This window comes from Pan paniscus, chromosome 22 (assembly GCF_029289425.2).
Source record: "Pan paniscus chromosome 22, NHGRI_mPanPan1-v2.0_pri, whole genome shotgun sequence".
Taxonomy (NCBI): Eukaryota; Metazoa; Chordata; class Mammalia; order Primates; family Hominidae; genus Pan; species Pan paniscus.
Window position 1 is genome coordinate 42,832,913 of NC_073271.2, and position 22,714 is coordinate 42,855,626.

Sequence of the window (22,714 nt, forward strand, 5' to 3'; positions counted from 1 at the left end):
TGGGGTCTCGGTGGGCGATGGCCTGGCGGGGCCACCCTGAGCAGGACATTTGGAGGAGTGCTGGGGCGAGTCAGACAGGACCATGTGGTGGTTTTCTCCAGTGCAGGCAGTGGAGGGGGAAGGCGGAGCTTTGCAGGTGAGGGCTTGAGGCAGTTCCGACTTCAGACTCCCCCCCAGGGAGACTGAGGGACCACCACCATCATTACTCAGGCCAAGGAGGCCCAGAACAGGGCAGACGGGGCTGCAAGAGTTCCTATGGCGATAGTTGTTGGGGCACAGGGTTGGTCGGATTTGAGGGAGGGAGGGTATGAATCTGGGAGTCGTTGGTGCAGTTGTACCCACCTTCACTTTCCGTCCCCAGGCTGCGCCTCTCCTGAGCTGCCGCATTCTCCCCTGCACCTGTGCGTCTGGCCCTCTTCACGTCCTCCTGGCCTGCTGTCTGCCTCTCCCCTGCACCTGTGCGTCTGTCCCTCTTCATGTCCTCCTTGCCTGCTGTCTGCCTGTTCTCAGAGCCCCTCAGCCCTCAGGCCTTCATCTCTCCTGGCCCATCTTCCTACTCTGACGCTGACATGTAGTAAAAGTCTGAAGACAGAGAAGAGTGCATGTGCGTTTAGCATAGGAGGGGCAGCTTTCAGTCAGTGCAGCAAGGGCATGTAGTTGTTCAGAGATGGTGCTGGAACGACTGATTTGGAGAAAAGAGGCCCTTCTTCACACCATCTGCTAAAATAAACCTCAGATGGGCTCAAGAGTTAAATATTTAAGAAAAGGAGGAAACAAAAAAATTGCTACAAGTTTATTTGTTGTTAGGATGGGAAAGGTTTTTCTAAGAACCAAGTTCATAATGAAGCTGTCAAATAAAATATTTGACAAAAAATTCCCCTTCATACATTAGCACAGCTAAAAATTATTAAATGGTAAATGCAACTAAAGAATTGCAGCTAAAGAACTGCGTGACGTAAAGAGTTGCAATAAGAAAAGCATAAGATAAAGGTAACCTCATGGAAGGTGAGCAGGGACCAGAAAGGCAGAGAAATGCCAGAGGCCAGAAGCTTGAACGTTGTTCAATGCCACCAACAATTTGAAAGTAACTTTAATAGTTTTGACCTGGGAAGTTGGCTGAGCAATCCTCTAATATCTGATGCTCCCGATGCTGAGGTTGTGGGGAAGTGTGCACCACCATGCCCTTTTTTTGGCAGTGTAAATTGGTAAAGCCTTTTGAAGGAAAATAGGGCAGAATAAGTCAAAGAGCATTAAAATTTTTTTGTTTTTCCAGAAGCAGCAAAGTTCTGAAGGAGACGCAAGTAAAGATACTACAGGTGTCCTAGATTGTCAACAGACCATTTAATCATTTTTGTTAACAAAGCAGGTGACAATGGAGCCCTAATTTGCGTTATCATTAGTTGTTACAGGATCTTGCTTGTTCTCCTGAGGCCACGCCACGATTTCCGAGAAGCAGGTTGCACACTCAGCAGTCTCCCACTAGCCAGTGGCACTGCAGGTGCAGGGGCTGCCTCCTGGATTTCAGGACGCTTTGCAAGGTCACTGAGGATCTCCATTACACATTTGGTAGAATTAAAAGACTGCCAGACTCAGTCTTACCGTTGTTAGTGTATTCGTGCTGTCAATATGTGATGAGGACATATTATATTCCGTTATTCTCTTTAGCTCAAGGAAGAATAAAGAATTTGGACCAAAATTAGAACCACATTATGACCAATTTTCTAAGCAAAAGAAACAAAGTAACTGCTGAGGTTAACAAAGATGTAATAATTCTCTTCACACAGCCTTGTACTGTTTTATTGACTGTATTATCACAAATCCTGAGCTTAACAAAAATCTTTATAAGTCAGCTCATGAAAACAGGCATGTGGCCAGTAAGAATTTAATTTCACACCAATAAAACTTTAGACTTTGGATGTATTTAAGGCTGTTTGCACATATTTATAGAATGCGTAGTATAGATGATGGGACAGCTCCCCCTCAGCAAGACTCTGGCCTAAATGTATTTGCTTTATTTACACAACAAGAGGATAAGCGTAAACACGGGCACTTTCAGTTTGTGGCACTGAAGGACGATCTACACAGGGCACCCTGCAGAGGCCACAACCAAGGCCGCCTGGCTTCCCAGTGGGACAGGCCTAAGGGAGGACTTCTGGCCCCTTTGCTTGATGTTCATGTTTTATGCCTTGATATTTCTTTTTGGTTGCATTCCCTGGAGCTCATGTAGATCATTTTACTTTTCAGAGGTGCTAGTTCTGGTGCCCACACGCACACACACAAAACCATCAACTCTTCTGGATTCCTTGGTTTTAAAGCTTGCCTCATACAAAGTACGGAGACATCTTTTTCAGGAAACATTGCCACCACATGCTTGAAGGACCGCTTATGGCTACACTTAGACATCTTCAACCAAGGTCTCTTCACCTCCTTCTACAACAATGCACTTTGTCTGCACTGGGACAAAAAATGACAGCCTTTTTTCTTTTCTTGATTTTTTTTTTTTTTTTTTTTGGTGTGGAGCATTTCCGAACTTTCACGTCATAAAAAATGCAGCATAGTTAATCAGCAGCTTGCACTTCTGAGGGCACATTCACCTCGGGGGAGGAGGAAGGAGGAGGAGCTGGTGGGTGCTGAGACTGCAGTGTCCTCCTTCCCAGCAGCTGGACCCAGAGACTGGGCACCAATTTTTTTTGATGAAATTATCCTAAGGAAATAATCAAATTTGTACAGAAATTTATGTTAAAAAATGTTCATGGCAGCACCATTTAAAATGGGGAGAAAATTGGAAACAACAGAATTGTAGCAATACATATGATCATTAAAAATTATGTTTTAGAAAGATTTTTAACAGTCTTTGGAAAAAGTTGGTGACATGTTGCTAGTTTTTAAAAAAAGTACAAAGAGTATGTACAGTATGATTCCAATTTTGTGTTTAAAAATTAGACATAGTGGTAACCTAGCTTCAGTTCCAGATAAGATGGAGAAGGCATACTCCTTTCATGTCTCCCACTGAATGCAGCTATAAATCCTGGAGAGTAGACAGGGAGAAACTATTTGAGGACTCTGGAACAAAGACATAGTAGCAATCGACTGGTGAAGAAGACAAGAATTTGAAGTACGGTCAAGCATCTGTGGGCTCCACATCTGTAGATACAACCTACATGTATTGAAAATATCAGAAAATAAAAATAACAATACAACAATAAACATCAATACAAATAACACACCAATACAGTATAGCAGCTACTTACATAACACTGACATTGTATTAGGTAGAAGTAATCTAGAGATGATTTAAAGTCTGTCGGAGGATGTGTGTAGCCTGTATGTAAAAACCACGTTATTTTATATGGGGGACTTTAGCATCCAAGGATTTGAATATCCACGGGGGGTCCTGGAACAAGTTCCCCATAGACACCAAGAAACAACTGTATTCCTGAAACAGTCTTGAGTTATCATTTTCTTTCTTCTCCCTCTATGTATGTACATAGAGTGTACATACATAGAGTGAGAAGCAAAGAAGGTCCATGAAATGGACCAATTCTTTTGAAAACTGCAAATTACCACAGTTCATCTAACATGAAATAGATAACCTGAATGGTCCAATAACTAGTAAAGATATTGAATTAATAGTTTAAAAACCTTCTGAAAGGTAAATCTCTACCCTAAATGATTTCACTGGTGAATTCTATCAACACATTTAATGAAGAAAAAACTCCAGTTCTAAACGACTTTCAGAAAAGAAGAGGGAACACTTCCTCACTCATTATATGAGGTAAGCATTGCCCTAATACCAAAACCAATGTTAACGCAAAATATGAAACCTACAGACCAATAACCCTCATGAACATAAATGTAAAAATCCTCAAGAAAACATTAGCAAATTTAAACCAGCAGGATATAAAAGGAATAATAATACACCATAACAAAAAAAGAAACTATCCTTGGAATGCAAGGCTGGTTCAATATTTGAAAATCAATCATTGTAATCTACCATATTAACAGTCTGAAGAAGAAAAATCATGATTATATCAATACAGAAAAAAATTGACAAAATTCAACATCAGTTCATGATAAAATTCTCAGCAAACTAGAAATGGAAGGAAATTTAACATGACATAGGACATCTACAAAAAAACCTACAGAAAATCCTAAGGAGTCTATGAGAAAATTTCCTAAAACTAGTAAGTGAGTTTAACAAGATCACAGAGTGCAAGGTCATCATACAGAAGTCATTTTTATATCTTAGCAATGTACAATTAGAAATTAAAGAATATCATTTACAGTAGCTTCAAAAATATGAAAGGCTTAGAAATCTAACAAAATGTGATCTGGATGCTGAAAATGATGAGATGATAATGAAAGAAACCCCAGAAAACCTAAATAAATGGAGAGATAAGAAGGCTCAACCTAGTAAAGATGTATGTTCTTTTTAAATTGATCTGTAGACTTAATAAAATTCCAATTAGAATCCAAGCAGGATTTGTTCTTATAGATAAGCTCATTATGAAATGTATATGGAATGTAAAGGAACTAGTGCTATGGTTTGTCCCCACCAAATCTCATGTTGAAATTTGATCCTCAGTGTGGTGGTGTTGGGAGGTGGGGCCTAGTGGGAGGTGTTTGGGTCATGGGTGTGGATCCCTCATGAATAGATGAATGCCCTTCCTCGTGGGTAGATAAGTGAGTTCTAGCTCTTTCAGGTCCCAACAAGAGCTGGTTGTGAAAAAGAGCCTGGCACGCCCACTTGCCTCTGCTCCCACCCTGTGGTCTCTGCACGTGCCAGCTCCCCTTTGCTTTCCACTGTGAGGGGAAATAGCCTGAAGCCCTCACTGGATGCCCAATCCTGAACTTTCCCAACCAGCAGAACCACGAGCCAAATAAACCTCATTTCTTTATAAATTACCCAGCCTCAGATATTCCTTTTTGGCAACACAAAAATGGACTAAGAGAACTAGTGTAGCTGATAGAATTTTTTAGAAGAAAGGTAAAGTTGGAGGAACTATACTACTTGATTTTGAAGCTACAGTAACCAGGACAATGTGGTGAAGGGACAGACACGTAAGTCAATGGAACGGAGACGAGAGATTTCTACAAATATGGTCAATGGGTTTTTTTAACAAAGGTACAAAAATCAATTTAATGGAGAAAAGACAGTCTTTTCAGCAAATGTTACTGGAATAGTTGTCATCCATATCTAAAAAACAACACCTCAACCTCACATCTCATACACAGCTGAACTTAAAATTGATCATAGATCTAAGTGTGTGAAATGTAAAACTATAAACCTCCTTGAAAAAATCATAGAAAATCTTCATCACCTGGACTTGGGCAAAGACTTTTTACTCTAAAAGCATGATCCATAACAGAAAATGTTGATAAATTGAATTTCATCAAAACTAAAAATGACTGCTCTGCAAAAGGATGATGCTAAGAGAATAAAAAAGACAGGCTAAGATTAGGAGAAAATATTGCAAAGAACATATCCAGTGTGTGTGCTGAATATACAGAGAAATCTCAAAACTCAACGGGAAGAAAACAAGCCAATTGAAAATGGGCAAAGTACTTGAACAGACACTTTACCAAAGTGGATATACAGATATCAAATACACACATGAAAAGATGTTCAGCATAGCCATCAGGGAAATGCACATTAAAGCCACAGTGAGATATCACTTACACCCATTGAAAAATGACTACAATAAAAAAAAATCTGATAGTAATACCAACTGTCATTGAGGATGAGGAACAGCTGCAAGTCGTGCATTACTGGAGGGAACATGCCACTGTGGAAACAGGTGGGTGGTTTCTTATAGACTTGTATGTGCATTCACCTTATGCCCAGGAGTCCCTCTCCTGTGTGTTCAACCCAGAGATATGCAAGCTGTGTTCACACAAAAACCTGTACGTGAATGATTATACTAGCTCTCTTTATAATTGCAAAAAAAAAAAAAAAAAACCTGGAATCAACCCAAGTGTCCTTCATCTGGATAATCCTTAAGGATAAACTGGTGTGTCCACACAGTGGAATACCACTGAGCAGTGAAGAGGAGCCAGTTATTGAAACAGGTAATTTGGAGGAACCCCAGAAACGGTACAGTGAGTGAAAGAAACTTGTCTTGAAAGGTTGTGTACTGTTTGGTTCCATTTATATGATATTCTCAAAAAGACACAAGACCATGGGGATGGAGACCAGATCGGTGGCTGGAGAGGCTGGGGTCGGGGAGGGCATGACCACCAGAGAAAAGGGTGAAGAGTGTTTTGGGTGGCAGAGCTGTGTGTATGCTGGCTGTGGTTGTGAGGACAAAATCCACACAAGTGCTCAAGTTCGTAGGCTGTACACCAGAAAAGCTGTTTCACTACATAACTGAAAAAATAAGATTGAAAAATAAGATGTATATATTTTTTGTGTGCATGTGTAGAAAAATACTTGAAGGTAAACTGCAGAGTGATAACAGTGGTTCCTTCTAGGTACTGGGTTAATACGTGATTTTTATGTTTGTTTGAGCTTTTCTAAGTTTTCTACATTTTCCATACAAAACATGTATTACTTCTGTAATAAAAGCAGCTTGAGATTATTTAAGGAAGCAAAACACTTCTGTTGTTTCTCATCAACTACAGGATGAAGTGCAGGCTCCCTGGGTGGCTTGCAAGGGCCACAGGCCTTGGCCCCACCTCGCTGGTGCTCCCTCTACTCCTTTCTGTGTTTGAAGCAAGTTCTGGTTCAGACAGAAAGCCTGGCCTTTGAGGGCGTTGGGTCCCCACTTCCTCAGTCATAGATGTGATGTGCTTCCCTTGACTTGGGACCTTCTGAAGGATGCAAGGTGGACCAAAGGACCACGTGAATGGCCAGGGCATGCCTGCGTGGCTTTCGGTTTCTTAAGCAGTGATTTCAGTCCACTTAAAGGGTTGTGAAAATTCTGAGAATGCTACAGACCAAATATATTTTATGTAACAGTTGGGACCCGGCAACACTTCAGGGCTCTTTCAAAATCTGGTAGCTACGAGCTCTTCCGTGACTGAGATGGGACAAGAGTGAAGATTTGTCCTTGCTTTTAGCTCTGCTCCAGTTCATAGTTCTAATGGGAAATTATGTGACTTAAACCCAGGCTGTGAGATGCATCAGTGACGTGTGGGCATAAAATAAACCCTCGAGATGTTCTCTTGCATGGTACACTGGCCTAGGCAGGAATATTCTTGAGGCTAAAACTGTAGAACTCTCAGACTAGTGTTACGAATGTGGTGGTGAGAGGCCTGTGCAGCCGTGGGGCCTGTGATGTGTCTCCTGTGTGTCTTTCACTCCTATGCAGTTTGAGTTCATGATCGAGTCCATCCTGTATGCCCGGGATGCCTGGCTGAAGGAGGACGGGGTCATTTGGCCCACCATGGCTGCGTTGCACCTTGTGCCCTGCAGTGCTGATAAGGATTATCGTAGCAAGGTGCTCTTCTGGGACAACGCGTACGAGTTCAACCTCAGCGCTCTGAAGTAAGTGTCCACAGCTGGGACTGGCACCGTCTTGTGGGGCCTCCTGGTCCACAGTCTGCAGGTGGGCCAAGGCCCTGGGAGATCCCATACGACGGTTGGATAAATGAGGGTACCTGTGCACCCAGATAGGACAATCTGTTGTAGCATTGGAGTAATTAAAGCAGTATGGTGCTATAACAAGAAAAGACAGATGGGCAGAGCAGGGTAGAATGCAAGGAACAAAAATTTTCGTATGTGAAAAAGGTGGCATTACGATTAGGAGAGAGTGAGGGCCAAGTCAGCAAATTATTCTGGAGCAGTTGATTAGCCCTTGTTCTCTCACGCCATACGTGAAAACTTAATTCTGCATGGAATCAGCGTCAACGACAGACATCCATGGGGGCCTGTGTGCACCATCTTAGGTGGAGAAACGAGCAGCAACAATGGATGGAATGGACCCTGGGCTAGATAGAATCTGGCAGTCTATGTGGCAGAAATCAGCAAAAACACGATTGTAAAAGCAAACAAGTAATTAGAGAAATCACGTGCTGTCAGGTCTTGGAATCAATTAGAAAGAGATGACTAGCCAGATGGAATTGCAGCCCAATCATGTGAACAGGCAAACCGCAAAAAATAAATAAAATTACCAATAAATATATGAAAAATTATAATGTTGTTAGTAGTTAAAATGTGAATTAAAATACATGCTGTTTTCCCTACCAGACAAGCAAAGAGTAAATTAAAATAGTAGCCCGGGCTTGCCTGGCAGTGGCAGGGAGGTGTGGCTGCCAGGGCCTTAGAGGTTGGCATCAGGCCGCCCACCCCAGTCACTGCCAGAGCCTCCCACCTGAGTGTTCCTCCCGGCACTGGAAGCCAGTGGCCGTCCAGAGGAACGTGATTGAATTGCTGTATATCCATCTGGTGGAGCACTGCTGTGCGTCTGTTAAAAAAGAAACCATAGGTTTTTAGGGATATGTAATGATATTTAGAAAGGGTTTAAGAGACAGTAAAGCTTGGCAGAATAAACCGTGTATACAGAATGGATGTTTGCTTGCATAAATAAATTTATATAAATATGTCTGGGGGATAAAAATAAGTATATCACAATGCTAAGACAGGCATATGGGGAATTTAAGCTTTTCTTTATACTTGTCCATAGTTTCCAATTTTTAAATTCGTAATTTTTTATCAGAAAAATAAATGTGTAAATATAGTGGAATCTTTATTAAAACATTCACTTTTATTTGCTATTTCAGAAGTTACTGCTTTGCTTATTTTTTACAACATTTCTGTGGTAAATAATCGGTGACTTACAAGCCTAGTGCAGCCAGTGATGGGGGTTGGCAAACGGTGACATGCAGGGGCCATGCGGCGTCTAGTGTCTGTTTCTGTGTTGAATTTGTGTAGCAACAGAGCAAGTGTTTCTCCTGAAACTCAGACTCACTCAGGCCACCTCATCCCTTCTAGTTCCTTTCGTTTATTATAGAGTAACCTACAGCAGGAATACCGCGCTCATTTACTGTTAATAGAAAATCCACAAAAGATTTTGAAATCAAATACATTCTAAAACTAGGCAAGACACGCTGCAACTCCCCTTGTCCTCTGGGTTATGAGGGGTGAGCGTTGGTTTCCGTGTGCTCAGATCCCATGAATGAGACCTCACAGGGAAGCGCCCAGTGACTGGCAGGCTCCTTAATGCCTCCAGGTCAGGCTCAGGAAGTCTCTGGATGCCTGGGTAGAGTCTGGATCTTCTCAGAGCGGGAGGCACCCAGGGCCTGTGGAGGCCTGAGGGCTGCTCTGGGGTTCCAGGGCCCCAGATAGTGGCTTAGCATCCTGGTGACACAGAAGGGAAAGCACTGACCGCGGTCCCACGTGTGTGTTTTGAAGCCTAAGATGTTTGCAATGACTCTCAACAGTCGCTTTGACCTTTTCCCCTAGATCTTTAGCAGTTAAGGAGTTTTTTTCAAAGCCCAAGTATAACCACATTTTGAAACCAGAAGACTGTCTCTCTGAACCGTGCACTATATTGCAGTTGGACATGAGAACCGTGCAAATTTCTGATCTAGAGGTGAGAAAAAGATGAATTGCTCCTTACATTCGATAATCAGTGACCACGAAACACTCAGACCAGAGCCTGGCTTATCAAAAACCTTCAGTGAGTGCTGGGGGTGTGAGTGAATAACTAATTATTTTATTATACAAATAAGTGCATGTATAAAACGTTTGCTACTGATTTTTTCCAGTCTTTTTTCTTTTTTACGTTCTTTTTTGATTCTTTCATATTGTACACCATTTTATGTCTCCAGCGTCTTCATTTTAGATTTATGTTTAATATTCTCAGCATCTTCCAAATCAAATAAATTATATTTCGTTTCATTATGGTATTTGCATTACAGTTTTTTTCAAGTGTTTTTAGCCACTCTTCATGACAGAATTGTTAGAATTCCCTCCGTGAATCCCTGTCTGTGGCCGCGCGGTGGCGCTCGTGGGCTCTGGGCGCTTTCCCCGCGCCCCCGCCCTGCCTGGCACCCCAGCTGGCGCCGCGTCTGGAGATGGGGCGGGCGCGGTGGCGCCGGCGCGCTTTGGTTTTTAGTTCGTTCTGCTGTGGAAAGGCCCAGCCTGGAGCTCTCCAACTCCTTCACTTGAAGAGCTGAGCGCCGAAAAGATTCCGCAGGAATCTGGGGCAGAAAATTGGGCGCAAGAAGCTCAGATGCTTGAAACGTTTCTGACTGAAGCCTCTGAACTCACGATGCGGGTTTTGGGGGTGGTTTCCCCAGGGTGGGGGGCTTTTCTACGGTTCCTGACGCATTCAGCGTCTGCGCGGGGCGCGTGGAGGGGGCCGCCCCAACCCGGGCCCTGCGGTGCCACGCGGTGCCCACGCGTGCCTTGTCGTCTGCTTGACCCAGACCCTGAGGGGCGAGCTGCGCTTCGACATCAGGAAGGCGGGGACCCTGCACGGCTTCACGGCCTGGTTCAGCGTCCACTTCCAGAGCCTGCAGGAGGGGCAGCCGCCGCAGGTGCTCAGCACCGGGCCCTTCCACCCGTGAGTGTGCGGGGCGCGGGCATGGGGTGCGGGGTCGGGGGCGCGGAGATGGGGGGCAGGGGAGTAGGCGGGGTGCGGGGATGGGGCGCGCAGGAGGGGGTGGGACGCGGCGTGGCGGTCGTGAGGGGGTGGGGCACGTGGGGGAGCGGGCAGTGGGGTGGGGGCGGCGCGCATGGGGGCATGGGTGGTGTAGACACCGCAGCCTGTGTGCGCCCTTCCGGGTCTCGCCACCACTCTGGGCCCAGCCTGGGCGTCCCTCCGACAACAGCCCCAACGGGAGGCGCTCCCTGTCTTCCACCCCGCGAGGAGCACCACAGCTCTTCATGGTCTGACCCAAAGCGCCTCCACGGGGCGTCGGGGTTCACCTGACGTTTTTGGAGGTGCCTGTTTTTTGGGACACATTTCCCCGCCAGCACCCTGGGCATGTGTGGCAGTGGAGCTGCCTTCAGGGCCCTGCAGGCCTTCCCTTTGGGTGGGGTTGGCTACCCCGCTCTGGCACTTGCCCCGCTGACTTCCCAGCGTGGTGGCCCCGCGAGGGGACCCCGGCTCCAGGGAGGTCGCAGAGGTGCAGGGTTGATGGCCTGGCCTGGCATGTGGTCCCCATCACAAGAGTCCTGTGGTGCCCCCTCCAGTGCCATCACTGGGTGGAGGCGGGCAGCTTGGAGGCCAGTTATACCCATCCCCGAGTCTGGGGGCGTGGAGGGGGCAGTGACTTGGGGCACAGGCTGGGGTGAGGGGTGTGACCAGAGTCAGGGAAAAACTGGAGACCTGAGGAGCCCCCCACTTCACTGCTGGCCCCACCGTGGACAGTGGGAGTTTGAGGGAAGACAGAGCCTGAAGAACTTAGAGATGTTTCCAACGCAACCCAGTGCAGAATCATAGCGTTTTACTATTTCCCCCCAAATGTGACAGTTGTCCTCACCTTGTAACCTTCACAGAAGCGACTCCTTGGACCTGATTCTGTCTGTGTACACCACAGTTTAACAGCAGGAGCTAGATCACCAGCCTCTGCAGCTTAGGCAAGGGTGCAGGAAGGGGGTGCACAGCCGTCCTCCTGGCGGGCCGGGGAGTCGACACCACACGGGACCTTTAGTGCAGCTGTGTGTCCCCTGAGCTCCCGCATCCTCTGGGCCACCCAGGGTGAGCCGTCCACACCTCCTAGAATCTGAGTGGTCTCAGGAGCAAGCTTGTGTTTGGCATTGGCAGGATCTGTCTCACCAGCGTAACTTTGATCCCAGTGTATCCCATAGAGTCCCTTTAGATCACAGGGCTGGGGGTGTATATGTTCCCTGAGTTAGCCTGAAAAGCCAAGCTTTGTGTCCCCAGGCCCTCAGGGTGGACTGCCGGCTGTGTGGGTGCTGTTGGGGGCGAGAGCCAGTGCGAGCCTGAGTCAGCGCCCCGAGGGCCATGTGGAGACTGCCCTAGCTTAGCCTCCAGGTCACACACACCCCTGTCTTGCAGCACCACACACTGGAAGCAGACGCTGTTCATGATGGACGACCCAGTCCCTGTCCATACAGGAGACGTGGTCACGGGTTCAGTTGTGTTGCAGAGAAACCCAGTGTGGAGAAGGCACATGTCTGTGGCTCTGAGCTGGGCTGTCACTTCCAGACAAGACCCCACATCTCAAAAAGTAAGATACGTAGTTGTAAGATTCTGTCCTGTGGGTGCCGGTCCTCAGGGAGACAGGCCTGGGTGGTGGTAGTGATGGCAAATGCTGGCCCACACTGGGGTCCACGCCTTTTGTGCAGGAGTGATTTAATCCTTACACAGAAAGCGCCTGTTGTCATTGGCTTCATTTCCCATCGGACAGCATAGGAAGTGGAGGGCTCTGGAAGGGAAGTCATTCCTCAGGTGACACGGTAAGTGAGGGAGAGCAGAGACCCACATCAGCCTGAGGCCCCTTGTGCCATGTCCAGAGGGTCCCCCAGATGGACAGAAGCCTGAGCTGTGCCTTGGCGCTCCCTTTACACAGGCCTCTGTGGCTTCCCAGGCAGCAGTTAGTCTAGGCGTGTCGTCCGTGATGCGTGTTCTGACTGGCAGCCTTCGGATCCGTGTGTGAATTCATGTGTAGCTCGCCCAGCTCACTTGGGCTTCCTGTCTCAGAGGCTACTGAAAATGGAATGTTCTTCTTTGGGCTCAGGATTAATGTGGCAAAGAAAATAAAAATAAATGGTTTTCCTTCATTTTTTATATTTGTTTTGTGCTTTACTTTGTGATAAGTTTTTGTTAAAAGTTTGTCATTTAAAAAAATTCTGCACCTGAATACTGTTCTCTTGTCCAATATTAAACCATTAGGAAATGTAGTATGTTAATCAAATGATTTATCATCTGACTGACCTGTTGTCATTTATCTTTTTCAGGTTGGAGAAAAAGTCTTCCCCATCTGGAGATGACAGTTGATGCTTTATTTGGAAAGCAGTGTGCATATCTTGAGGGGTGATGAACACAAGCAAACCAAGTTGCACCTGGCTTCTGCACACTTGTGCGAAAGTCGGTGAACATTCACTCCACATTGACCCCTCCCTAGCCTGGCAGGTGACGTCAGGGTCCTTCATAGACAAACACGCTTGGGCTCGGCAGGAGCTGCCGTGGCCACCCCCGCTGCCCAGTGTCTGCCCTCTAGAAGTAGGCTGTGTTTCCAGGTGTTCACCCGTGGTGCCCACAGTGCCGACCCGTGGCTGGGTCGGAGCTCCATGTTCCTAAGCTAGGTCTAGGTCTACACTCCTAGGACGCACGCATATCAGCCCGTGTACCCTGTGACAGTGACTGTCCCCACCTCCTGTGTTAGTGGTGCCCTTACTGCCGTCGCTCATCCACTTGTGTGGGACGTAGGATTGCACAGGGCTGTGCCAGTGGCGTGTAGGGAACACTGCCCTGGCTCAGCGCGCGAGCTAAGGTGGCGATGTATGCGATGGGACTCTGCATGGGATAGTACAGTTGTGTAGACATCTTCCAAATAAATTATGTGTTGGTGCATCGCACATGCTCAATAAATATTTTTAAATGAGTGAATGTCATTGTGTATCCTGTTTTATGCATATATGTTATTTTTTGTGATTACAGGATCATACTATATGCATTGCTTTATAAGTTTTTCTCAATATTGTGAAAAAACTTCCACATCAGTAGATACATGTCCATAATTTTTTTTTGTATTGTTTTGATTTTTATTACATTTTATTGAAATATAGGCTGGGTGCAGTGGCTTACCTCTGTAATCCCAACACTTTGAGAGGCTGAGGTGGGATGATTCCTTGAGCTCAGGAGTTCAAGACCACCCTGGGCAACATAGCGAGATACTATCTCTACAAAAAAAATAAAAAAATTAGCTGGGCATGGTGGCGTGTGCCTGTAGTCCCAGCTACTCGGGAGGCTGAGGCGGGGGGATCACTTGAGCCCAGGAGGTTGAGGCTGCAGTGATCTAGGATTGCACTGCTGCACTCCAGCCTGGGTGACAGAGCAAGACCCTGTCTCAAAAACCCCAAAAAACAAAACTGAAATATCAAATATATATTGAAAACAGTGCTAGTCATGGGTACATAGATGATGGCATTTTATAAAGTGGACGCACATGTAACCAGCATCCAGGCCAGGACACACTACAGATTCCCCGATTCCCCTTCCACTCAGTGCCCACCCTCTCAAGGGTGGTGTCCTGACTTGTAACTGTCGATTACTCTTGCCTGAATGGAGTTGTACACGTGTTCTTTTGTGTCTGCCTTCTTTAATTAAACATTGTTTGTGAGACTCATCTATGAATTTTAGACAGTGTGGTTGTGGTTGACTTTTTCATTGTGGCATAGTATTCAACTGCATGAATAGGCCACAGTTTATGAATCTTGTTTCACATGGTGTCCTTTTGGGTTGTTGCCATGGTTTAGCTATGATGATTACTGAGACTGTGGACATTTCTGTGTATGTGTTTTGGTGCATGTATGTACACATTTCTGTTGGGTGTACACTGTATACCAGGTTTTCAAGTCAAGGAATCTAATATCCCTGCCAGCTGTGCATGAGAGTTGGCATCCTCGTCAACACCCAGTATTGTGTTTTGCATTTTACCTGCTCTGGTGGGCGTGTGGATTTGGTATACATTTCATTGATGACTAATCCAGTTTTGTAGATTTGCCGCTCATTTTGGATATCCTGTTTTTGAGGTGCTTGTTTAAGTCTTTGGCCCATTTTACTATTAGGGTTTTTTTTTTTTCTATTTCTAATTGAGATTCCAGGTGTTCCTGATATAATTTGGCTGAGTCCTGTAACATATATATTTTTGTGAATAAATCTTTTCCCTTTCTGTGGCTTTTTTTTTTTTTTTTTTTTTTTATCAAGCATCAAGCTGTGAACAAGCTGTGTCAGTATTTTCTTTTTTTTTTTTTTTTTTCTTCGAGACAGCGTCTTACTCTGTTGCCCAGGCTGGACTTCAGTGGCGTGATCTCAGCTCATTGCAACCTCTGCCTCCCAGGTTCAAGCGATTCTCCTACCTCAGCCTTCCAAGTAGCTGGGATTACAGGCATGCACCACCACACCTGGCTAATTTTTGTATTTTTGTAGAGACGGGCTTTCACCATGTTGGCCAGGCTGGTCTCAAACTCCTGACCTCAGGTGATCTGCCCACCTTGGCCTCCCAAAGTACTGGGATTACAGGCGTGAGCCACAGTGCCCAGCCTGTGTCAGGATTTTCTGTCACGAACATGGAGGCTGGTGGTCTGGGTGCAATTTCATACATGGTTATTAGAAAAGGCATCTCATCCAAATGTGGTGGCTCGTGCTTGTAATCCCAGTGCTTCAGGAGGCCAAGGCAGGAGGATTACTTGAGCCTAAGAGTTTGAGACCAGCCTGGGCAACACAACAAGACCTTGCCTCTACAAAAAACTTAAAAACTAGCTGGGTATGATGGTGCACACCTGTAGTCCCAGCTACTTGGGAGGCGGAGGCGGGCAGATCGCCTGAGGTCAGGAGTTCCGAGACCAGCCCGGCCAACATGATGAAACCCCGTCTCTACTAAAAATACAAAAATTAGCCGAGTGTGGTGGTGCCCACCTGTAATCCCAGCTACTCAGGAGGCTGAGGCAGGAGAATCACTTGAACCCGGGAGGCGGAGGTTGCCATGAGCCGAGATCACGTCACTGCACTCCAGCCTGGGTGACAGAGCACAAAAGACAGGCATGACTTTGTACTTACTGCTCAGCTTTGTAACCACTGGGGGCCCAGATGCTCACTTGGATTCTAACTTTGTTGGCATCTGGGCCTAAAAGCCGTGATGCAGGTGAGCAATGATGCAGAGGGCTCTGTGCGCCTGGCGGGCTCTGTGCGCCTGCTGGGCTCTGTGCGCCTGGCGGGCTCTGTGCGCCTGCTGGGCTCTGTGCGCCTGGCGGGCTCTGTGCGCCTGGCGGGCTCTGTGCGCCCGGGAAGGTGCGGCCACCCTCACGCGGAAGGCGGCCAGCGGATCCCGGTGCGCGCAGCTCCCAGCGCTGGGGTCCCAGCGCCCCGCCTCTTCCTGTAGCAACCAGCGGGACCTGCCGTCCCCCGGGACACCCCGAGGGGTCTGCGCCCGCTTCTTTCCGAAACGGGAAGGCGCTGGGGGCTCGGCAGCCAGAGGGACGGGTTCAGGGAGCGTCCGGTGAGCCTAAGACGCGCCTTTGCCGGGGTTGCCGGGTGTCTGCCTCTCACTTAGGTATTAGGAACCGTGGCACAAATCTGTAGGTTTTCCTCGGGGGGTGGGCGGAGGCTCCAAACTGGACGGTTTTCTCCTGCAGGACTGTGTTCAGACAGATACTGGTTTCCTTATCCGCAGGTGTGCGCGGCGCTAGCAAGTGGCCAGCGGGGATAACGCGGGGCGAATTCGGAAAGGCCGTGCGTCCGTGGACGACCCACTCGGAAGGAGCTGGGAGAAGTCCTTGTTCCCACGCGCGGACGCTTCCCTCCGTGTGTCCTTCCAGCCACAAAAAGCCCAGACCCTAACCCGCTCCTTTCTCCCGCCGCGTCCGTGCAGAACTCCGCCGTTCCTGGGAGGGGGAGTCCGCGAGGCGTCGGGAGAGACACGTCCTCCGGGAGCAAACAGCTCCTCTGAGCGAGCGGCGGGGACGCTGGGCCGACGGGGGACCGCGGGGGCAGGGCGGAGAGGACCCGCCCTAACACTCAGGACCGCCTCCAGCCGGAGGTCTGCGCGCTTCTGAGGACCCTTCGTGGGGGAGCTTATTGCGGTTCTTTTGCAAATACCCGCTGCGCTTGGACGGAGGAAGCGCCCACGCGTCGACCCCGGAAACCAAGGCCTCCCTGATGGGAACGCGTGCGTCCGGGAGCCTTTATTTACTCTTAATTCTGCCCGATGCTCGTACGTGTGTGAAATGCTTCAGAGGCTTTCGGGAGCGAGGTGTTACATAAATCATGGAAATGCCTCCTGGTCTCACCACACCCAGGGTGACAGCTGAGATGCGGCTTCTCCAGGGTGGAGCCTCCTCGTTTTCCGGAGCTGCCTGTTGAAGTCTTCCCAGGGCCCCTGACTTGCACTGGAAACTGCTCACCTTGGCATCGGGATGTGGAGCAAGAAATGCTTTTGTTTTCATTCATCCTAGTGTTCATAAAATGGAAGACAAATAAGGAAATACAAAAACATTAATAAAATAAATTAATGGAACTAGATTTTTCAGAAAGCACCACAAACACAAAATCCAAGTATTGCCATGTCAGCAACACATTCCTACTTTAAGTTTTATGAAGTTAATTGGAGTAGTGGAGAACAAAAGTGGATGTGGGGCGGATCTGCGACCTGCATGTGTCTTGCAGCCAGACTGTTCCCAGCTGTTGCAGACCTCAAAATAGAGAGGACCCAGGTTTTCTGATTTTGCCTTCTTTTTTTTTTTTTAAAATTTATTATTGTTATACTTTAAGTTTTAGGGTACATGTGCACAATGTGCAGGTTAGTTACATATGTATACATGTGCCATGCTGGTGTGCTGCACCCACTAACTTGTCACCTAGCATTAGGTATATCTCCCAATGCTATCCCTCCCCCCTCCCCCCACCCCACAACAGTCCCCAGAGTGTGATGTTCCCCTTCCTGTGCCCATGTGTTCTCATCGTTCAATTCCCACCTATGAGTGAGAATATGCGGTGTTTGGTTTTTTGTTCTTGCGATAGTTTACTGAGAATGATGATTTCCAATTTCATCCATGTCCCTACAAAGGACATGAACTCATCATTTTTTATGGCTGCATAGTATTCCATGGTGTATATGTGCCACATTTTCTTAATCCAGTCTATCATTATTGGACATTTGGGTTGGTTCCAAGTCTTTGCTGTTGTGAATAATGCCGCAATAAACATACGCGTGCATGTGTCTTTAAAGCAGCATGATTTATAGTCCTTTGGGTATATACCCAGTAATGGGATGGTTGGGTCAAATGGTATTTCTAGTTCTAGATCCCTGAGGAATCGCCACACTGACTTCCACAATGGTTGAACTAGTTTACAGTCCCAACAACAGTGAGAGGACCCAGGTTTTCTAAGACCAAGTCGCTACACTCTTAACTGCAGTGGTTGGAGTTTGGGGATGGACTTCTCCTCAGCTCCCTGCTGCCGCTCTCCAGCGTCCCCGGGTGCAGACCCTCTGCCGCCACAGCTGGAGACTCCCAAAGGAGGCAGGCAAGCCTCAGCGACCCCAGGAGGCCCCATCGGCCCTTCCCAGGCTTTCCTCTCTTTAAGCTCCTCCTACTTCTTCCCTTTCTTCAGAATCGAATCTAGCCAAGGATTTCACAGTCTGAGCTTTGACCAAGGACAGTAACCGGGTCCAGGGATGGAAAACTTTGCTTCTAGGTCCCGTTTTGCTACAGCCTTGCAAGAGGACTGTGATCAGGCCTCAGTTTCCGTCGCTCTAAACTGAGGTGTGCTCTGCGGGGATCTCTGCCTCCTTTACAGTATTTCCCCCAGTGATGTCTTCATTATTAGAGCCGCTGACTTCAAATGACATTTCATAATGTTGTCCCTCTCTGTTGTGTCATCCAGAGTCGTTTTTCTTCTTATATCTTGAAAATAGATAACTAAGATAATATGAATATCAAACTGAGCCCCTTTCTTCAGATTTTGTAACAAGGAAAATTCCTAGTAATGATGAAGTAACTAAATGAATCTGGATGTGAGCTTTATTTTATGATTGGATTAGGGTATATCCATGAGCCTTGGACTTATCTAAAACTTTAATTAATCTAAAATTATGCAGTGTTCATTACTTAGCAAAGGTATCATGACTTGGTGTCTAGCATTCTTGGTAGAAAGCCATCGCTGTGTTAGGGAGTGTTGGCTGTTTATTGAGGTCATCGGTGAGGCAATGCAAGACAGACAAATGTGGCTTCAGTACTACTAATATGACAGCAGACAGCCACCAGCTGGAAAGGTGTATTGAGATTGTAAAGATGTGCTCCTTCCCAAGGCCAGGGACCAGGGCCACTTACAGTCCCACAATCATCTTTTTGAACTGTAAATCTGAATTCCTTTCCCCATGACAAAGTTGGGCAGGGAACCATCAAACTGGGATTCTGGAAATCAGGATGGGGGAGCAGAGAATCCTGCACCCTCACAAACCCCTTTTGCTGTGTTTGCTCCTGGTGCAAGTTCTCACTTCTTCATGGCTTGGGGGCTGAGCAGAGTTCCTGGGGGTGTTGGTGCTACCTCAGCTCTCTGTTCCCACTGCTTGGAGCTGGAGAGGAGGCAGGGATAGAAGTCATGGATTAAAGGTCTGGAGACAGGGCAGGAAGAACGGCAAGATTCAGAGGAAAATGTTTGTTTACAGCCAGAATCAACTGATAGGCATCCACACAGCGTTGGGGAGAATGATGCAGCACAGTGCCCTGGCCTGGCACGCAGGAGCCTATGACCGTTCCGTCCCCTGAGCCAGCTCAGGCTCCTCACCCCCACCCTCAGAATGTGGGCTTTCATGGCTGCTCCATCCTGGGCCACAGCCCTTCACCAGGCTCCTCTCTGGCAGGGCCACAGAGAATAAAAGGGAGCAGAAACCACATCCTCCACACAGATAGAACCTGCCATCAGCCAAACTGTCCATCTGACCAGGGGTCTCCCTTCCGCACTGCCCAGGGGGCTGCAACATGTTGTTTGGACCACGGTTACTATACCTGACTCTCTTTAATTTTTTGGCTCAAATTGTTTTCTCTCCTTGATTAGATCAGGTACCTTGGTAATAGTTACGTTTGTCTGGAGCCTAGAGGTTGCAAGATCATGAAACTGCAGTTATACCTTCCCAGAGGGGTGGATGGCATCCTCAGATCCTCGACTTGTGGAATGACCTGTGTGGATCTGACTCTAGGCCATCTCGCATTGGAAGAGGAGGAAGGCTTTTATGGTTGAAAGAAGGACCATTGCATTATAATAGGTGCAGTCATTTTGGAATTCTCGGTATGGGGAGAGGCATGTGCTTGTGTATGTGCACACATGCATACTTGCTCAGGAACCAAGGGGGTGGCCTACAGTGACATATGTCATGATTTTTGTTTATTCTGCTGCTGTATTCATTTTCAATTGCTGTTATAACAAATTACTACACACTTTGTGCCTTAAAAGAACACAAATTTATATTTTTACAGTTCTGCAGACCAGAAGTCCAGCAGGGTCTAAAATCAAGGTGCCAGCAGTGCTGTGTTTGTTCCTGGAGGTTCTAGGGGAGAATCACTTCCCGCACATTTGGGCTGTGGGCAGAATTCAATTCCTTGTGGTTGTAGGACGGAGGTTGCCATTTTCCTGCTGGATGAGGGCCATTCCCAGCTTCTAGAAGCCATCTGCATGCCTTGGTTTGAGGACCCTTCGACTATCTTCAAAACCAGCAAGGGTAGGTCAAACCCCTCTCACAGGCTCTTCTTCCTTCCTTTTTATGGACTCATCTCATTAGGTTTGCAGCCACTTGAATAATCCCAGATCATTTCTCTATTTTAAGGTCAGCTGATCAGGTCAACTGAATTCTACCTATAACCTTCATTCTTTTTTGCCATGTACGGTAACGTATGCATAGATTCTGGGGATTAGTATGGAGACATACTAATTACATTGTAGCTAGATATTTATGTCGGAGGGGGGACATTATTCTGTACCTAGAAGAGAGGGGATTTGTGGGGCTGTAGGGTGTGCATATGTTCAGTGTTAACTGATTCTGCTAAGTGGTTTTCCAAAGAGGTATGCTCACTAAACACTATTCTCTTTCATTGGTCTGTTTATTTATTCTCATGTCCATATCATACTGTTTGAATTACTGTCTTGATATCTAGTATTCTAAATATTCTTACTTCGTTATTCTTTGAAATTGTGTTTGCTATTTTAGCCTTTTGCATTTCCATATAAACTTTAGAATCAACTGGCTAATTTCCATAAAAATAACTGCTGGGATGTTGAATGGGATTGCTTAGATTCTATAGATTATGAGGAGGAATAATTTATATTTTACAATATAAAGATTTTCAGCCCATGAACATGGAATATCTCTTTATTTATTTGAAGATACTCTTCTTTAATTTATGTCAATGTTTTATAGTTTTCTTTCACACATTTCACTAGTTCCTAACTGTTTGATATTTTTAATGCAATTGTAAATGATGTCATTTAAAAATTAATTTTCAGGCAAGGTACAGTGGCTCACTCCTGTAATCCCAGCACTATGGGAGGTTGAGGCAGGAGGATCACTTGAGGCCAGGAGTTCAAGACCAGCCTGGGCAACATAGGGAGACCCCCATCTCAAAAAAAAAAATTTAGCAAAGCGTGGTAGTACCTGACTGTAATCCTAATTACTGGGGAGGCGGAGATGGGAGGAGGCTGAGGTGGGAGGAGGCTGAGGTGGGAGGAGGCTGAGGTGGGAGGGCTCTGCTTGAGCCCAAGAGTTCAAGGCTGCGGTGAGTTTGTGCCACTGTACTCCAGCCTGGGTGACAGAGTAAGATCCTGTCTCAAAAAATAATTTTCTAATTGTTGCTATTGTTTCAAAATACATCTGATTCATGTATACTATCTTGTATCTAATTACTTTGCTTGTTAATTATAAATTTCTTTGGATTTTTCATGTACACATCCTATCTATCCAAAGGAACAGAAATCAAAATATAAAAGATATACGTAAACTTGGAATGTTTATTGCAGCACTATTCACAATAGCAAATATATAGAATCAACCCGTTTTCATCAACAAATGAATGAATAAAGAAAATGTCATATATATACGTAATGGAATTCTATTCAGTCATAAAAAGAAAGAAAACATGTCATTTGTGGCAACGTGGATGGAATTGGAGAGAATTATCTTAAGTGAAATAATCCAAACACAAAGAAATAAATATTGCGTGTTCTCACTTGTATGTGGGAACTAAAATATTTGATCACATGGAGGTCAAGAGGGGAAAAATAAATAACAGAGACTGGGAAGGGTGAGTGTGGGAGAAAAGAGAGGGAGAGGAGGACTGGGTTAAAGGGTACAAACATCTGGTAAGACAGAAGGAATTAATTCCATACTTGATAGTGGAGTAGGGGGACTGTTGCTTAACAAAAATCGATTTTACTTGGGTGATGGCTGTCCTCAATACCTTGACTTGACCGCTATGCATTATATACATGTACCAAAATTTCTTATGTACCCCATAAGTTTATAGAAATAAAAAACAGCAAAAAATTGTATAAATAATGTTCAGTTATCTATTTTTATTTAATGTAGAAGCAATCATCTAGGTAAAAGACCAGTGGGAACAACCCTAATATAGCTAGTTATAGCACACCTACTATGATACAGAAACCTGGCTAAGGGTCGGTCAGGCAAAATCTCACCTCATCCTACCAATGACCCTATAAGGTCGGTATTATTATTATCCCTATATTTTAAATATGTAAAAGTAGTAGTAGCCTGACCAATGTAATGCCAAATGGCAGAATTGGGACTTAGGCCTGATGTACCTGACTCAAGAAGTAGCAATTTAATCTGTATCTCCACGTCTGTATATGGACCAAGGAGAAGTAAATTTTGTGTTTGTGAGTACCTTTAATTCTTTCTGTCCATCCGAAATATTCTAACCCCAAACCCCATGCCATGAGTGGCTTTTTAGGGAAAGAATTAAGACCATGTTGTAAAATCTTGTAAGTTGCAGTTTGCAGAATTAGTATTGGACCAACAATGTCCTCCCACTCAAGTGGCATAATGGTAGAAAACACTGTTACTAGTT

The 22,714-nt window shown here is 46.0% G+C and overlaps 1 protein-coding gene across 16 annotated transcripts in view; it reads left to right on the plus strand.

The window, feature by feature from the left end:
- PRMT2 (protein arginine methyltransferase 2) overlaps positions 1–13,523 on the plus strand; it is a 29,586-nt gene extending 16,063 nt beyond the window's left edge. For 3 of the 16 annotated variants that reach the window (XM_003823792.5, XM_003823791.5, XM_008977459.5), the window contains 5 exons: positions 7,311–7,486; positions 9,404–9,533; positions 10,372–10,508; positions 11,970–12,141; positions 12,872–13,523. In XM_003823792.5, coding sequence (XP_003823840.4) covers positions 7,311–7,486; positions 9,404–9,533; positions 10,372–10,508; positions 11,970–12,141; positions 12,872–12,904 — 648 coding nt within the window. In that variant the 3' untranslated portion in view covers positions 12,905–13,523. Of the gene's footprint in view, positions 1–361; positions 6,428–6,621; positions 9,842–10,371; positions 10,509–11,969; positions 12,142–12,871 lie in introns of those variants that run through there. The other 13 variants (XM_057300969.2, XM_057300968.2, XM_057300970.2 and 10 more) reach the window with 8 other exon arrangements.
- Positions 13,524–22,714: the final 9,191 nt, after the last annotated feature.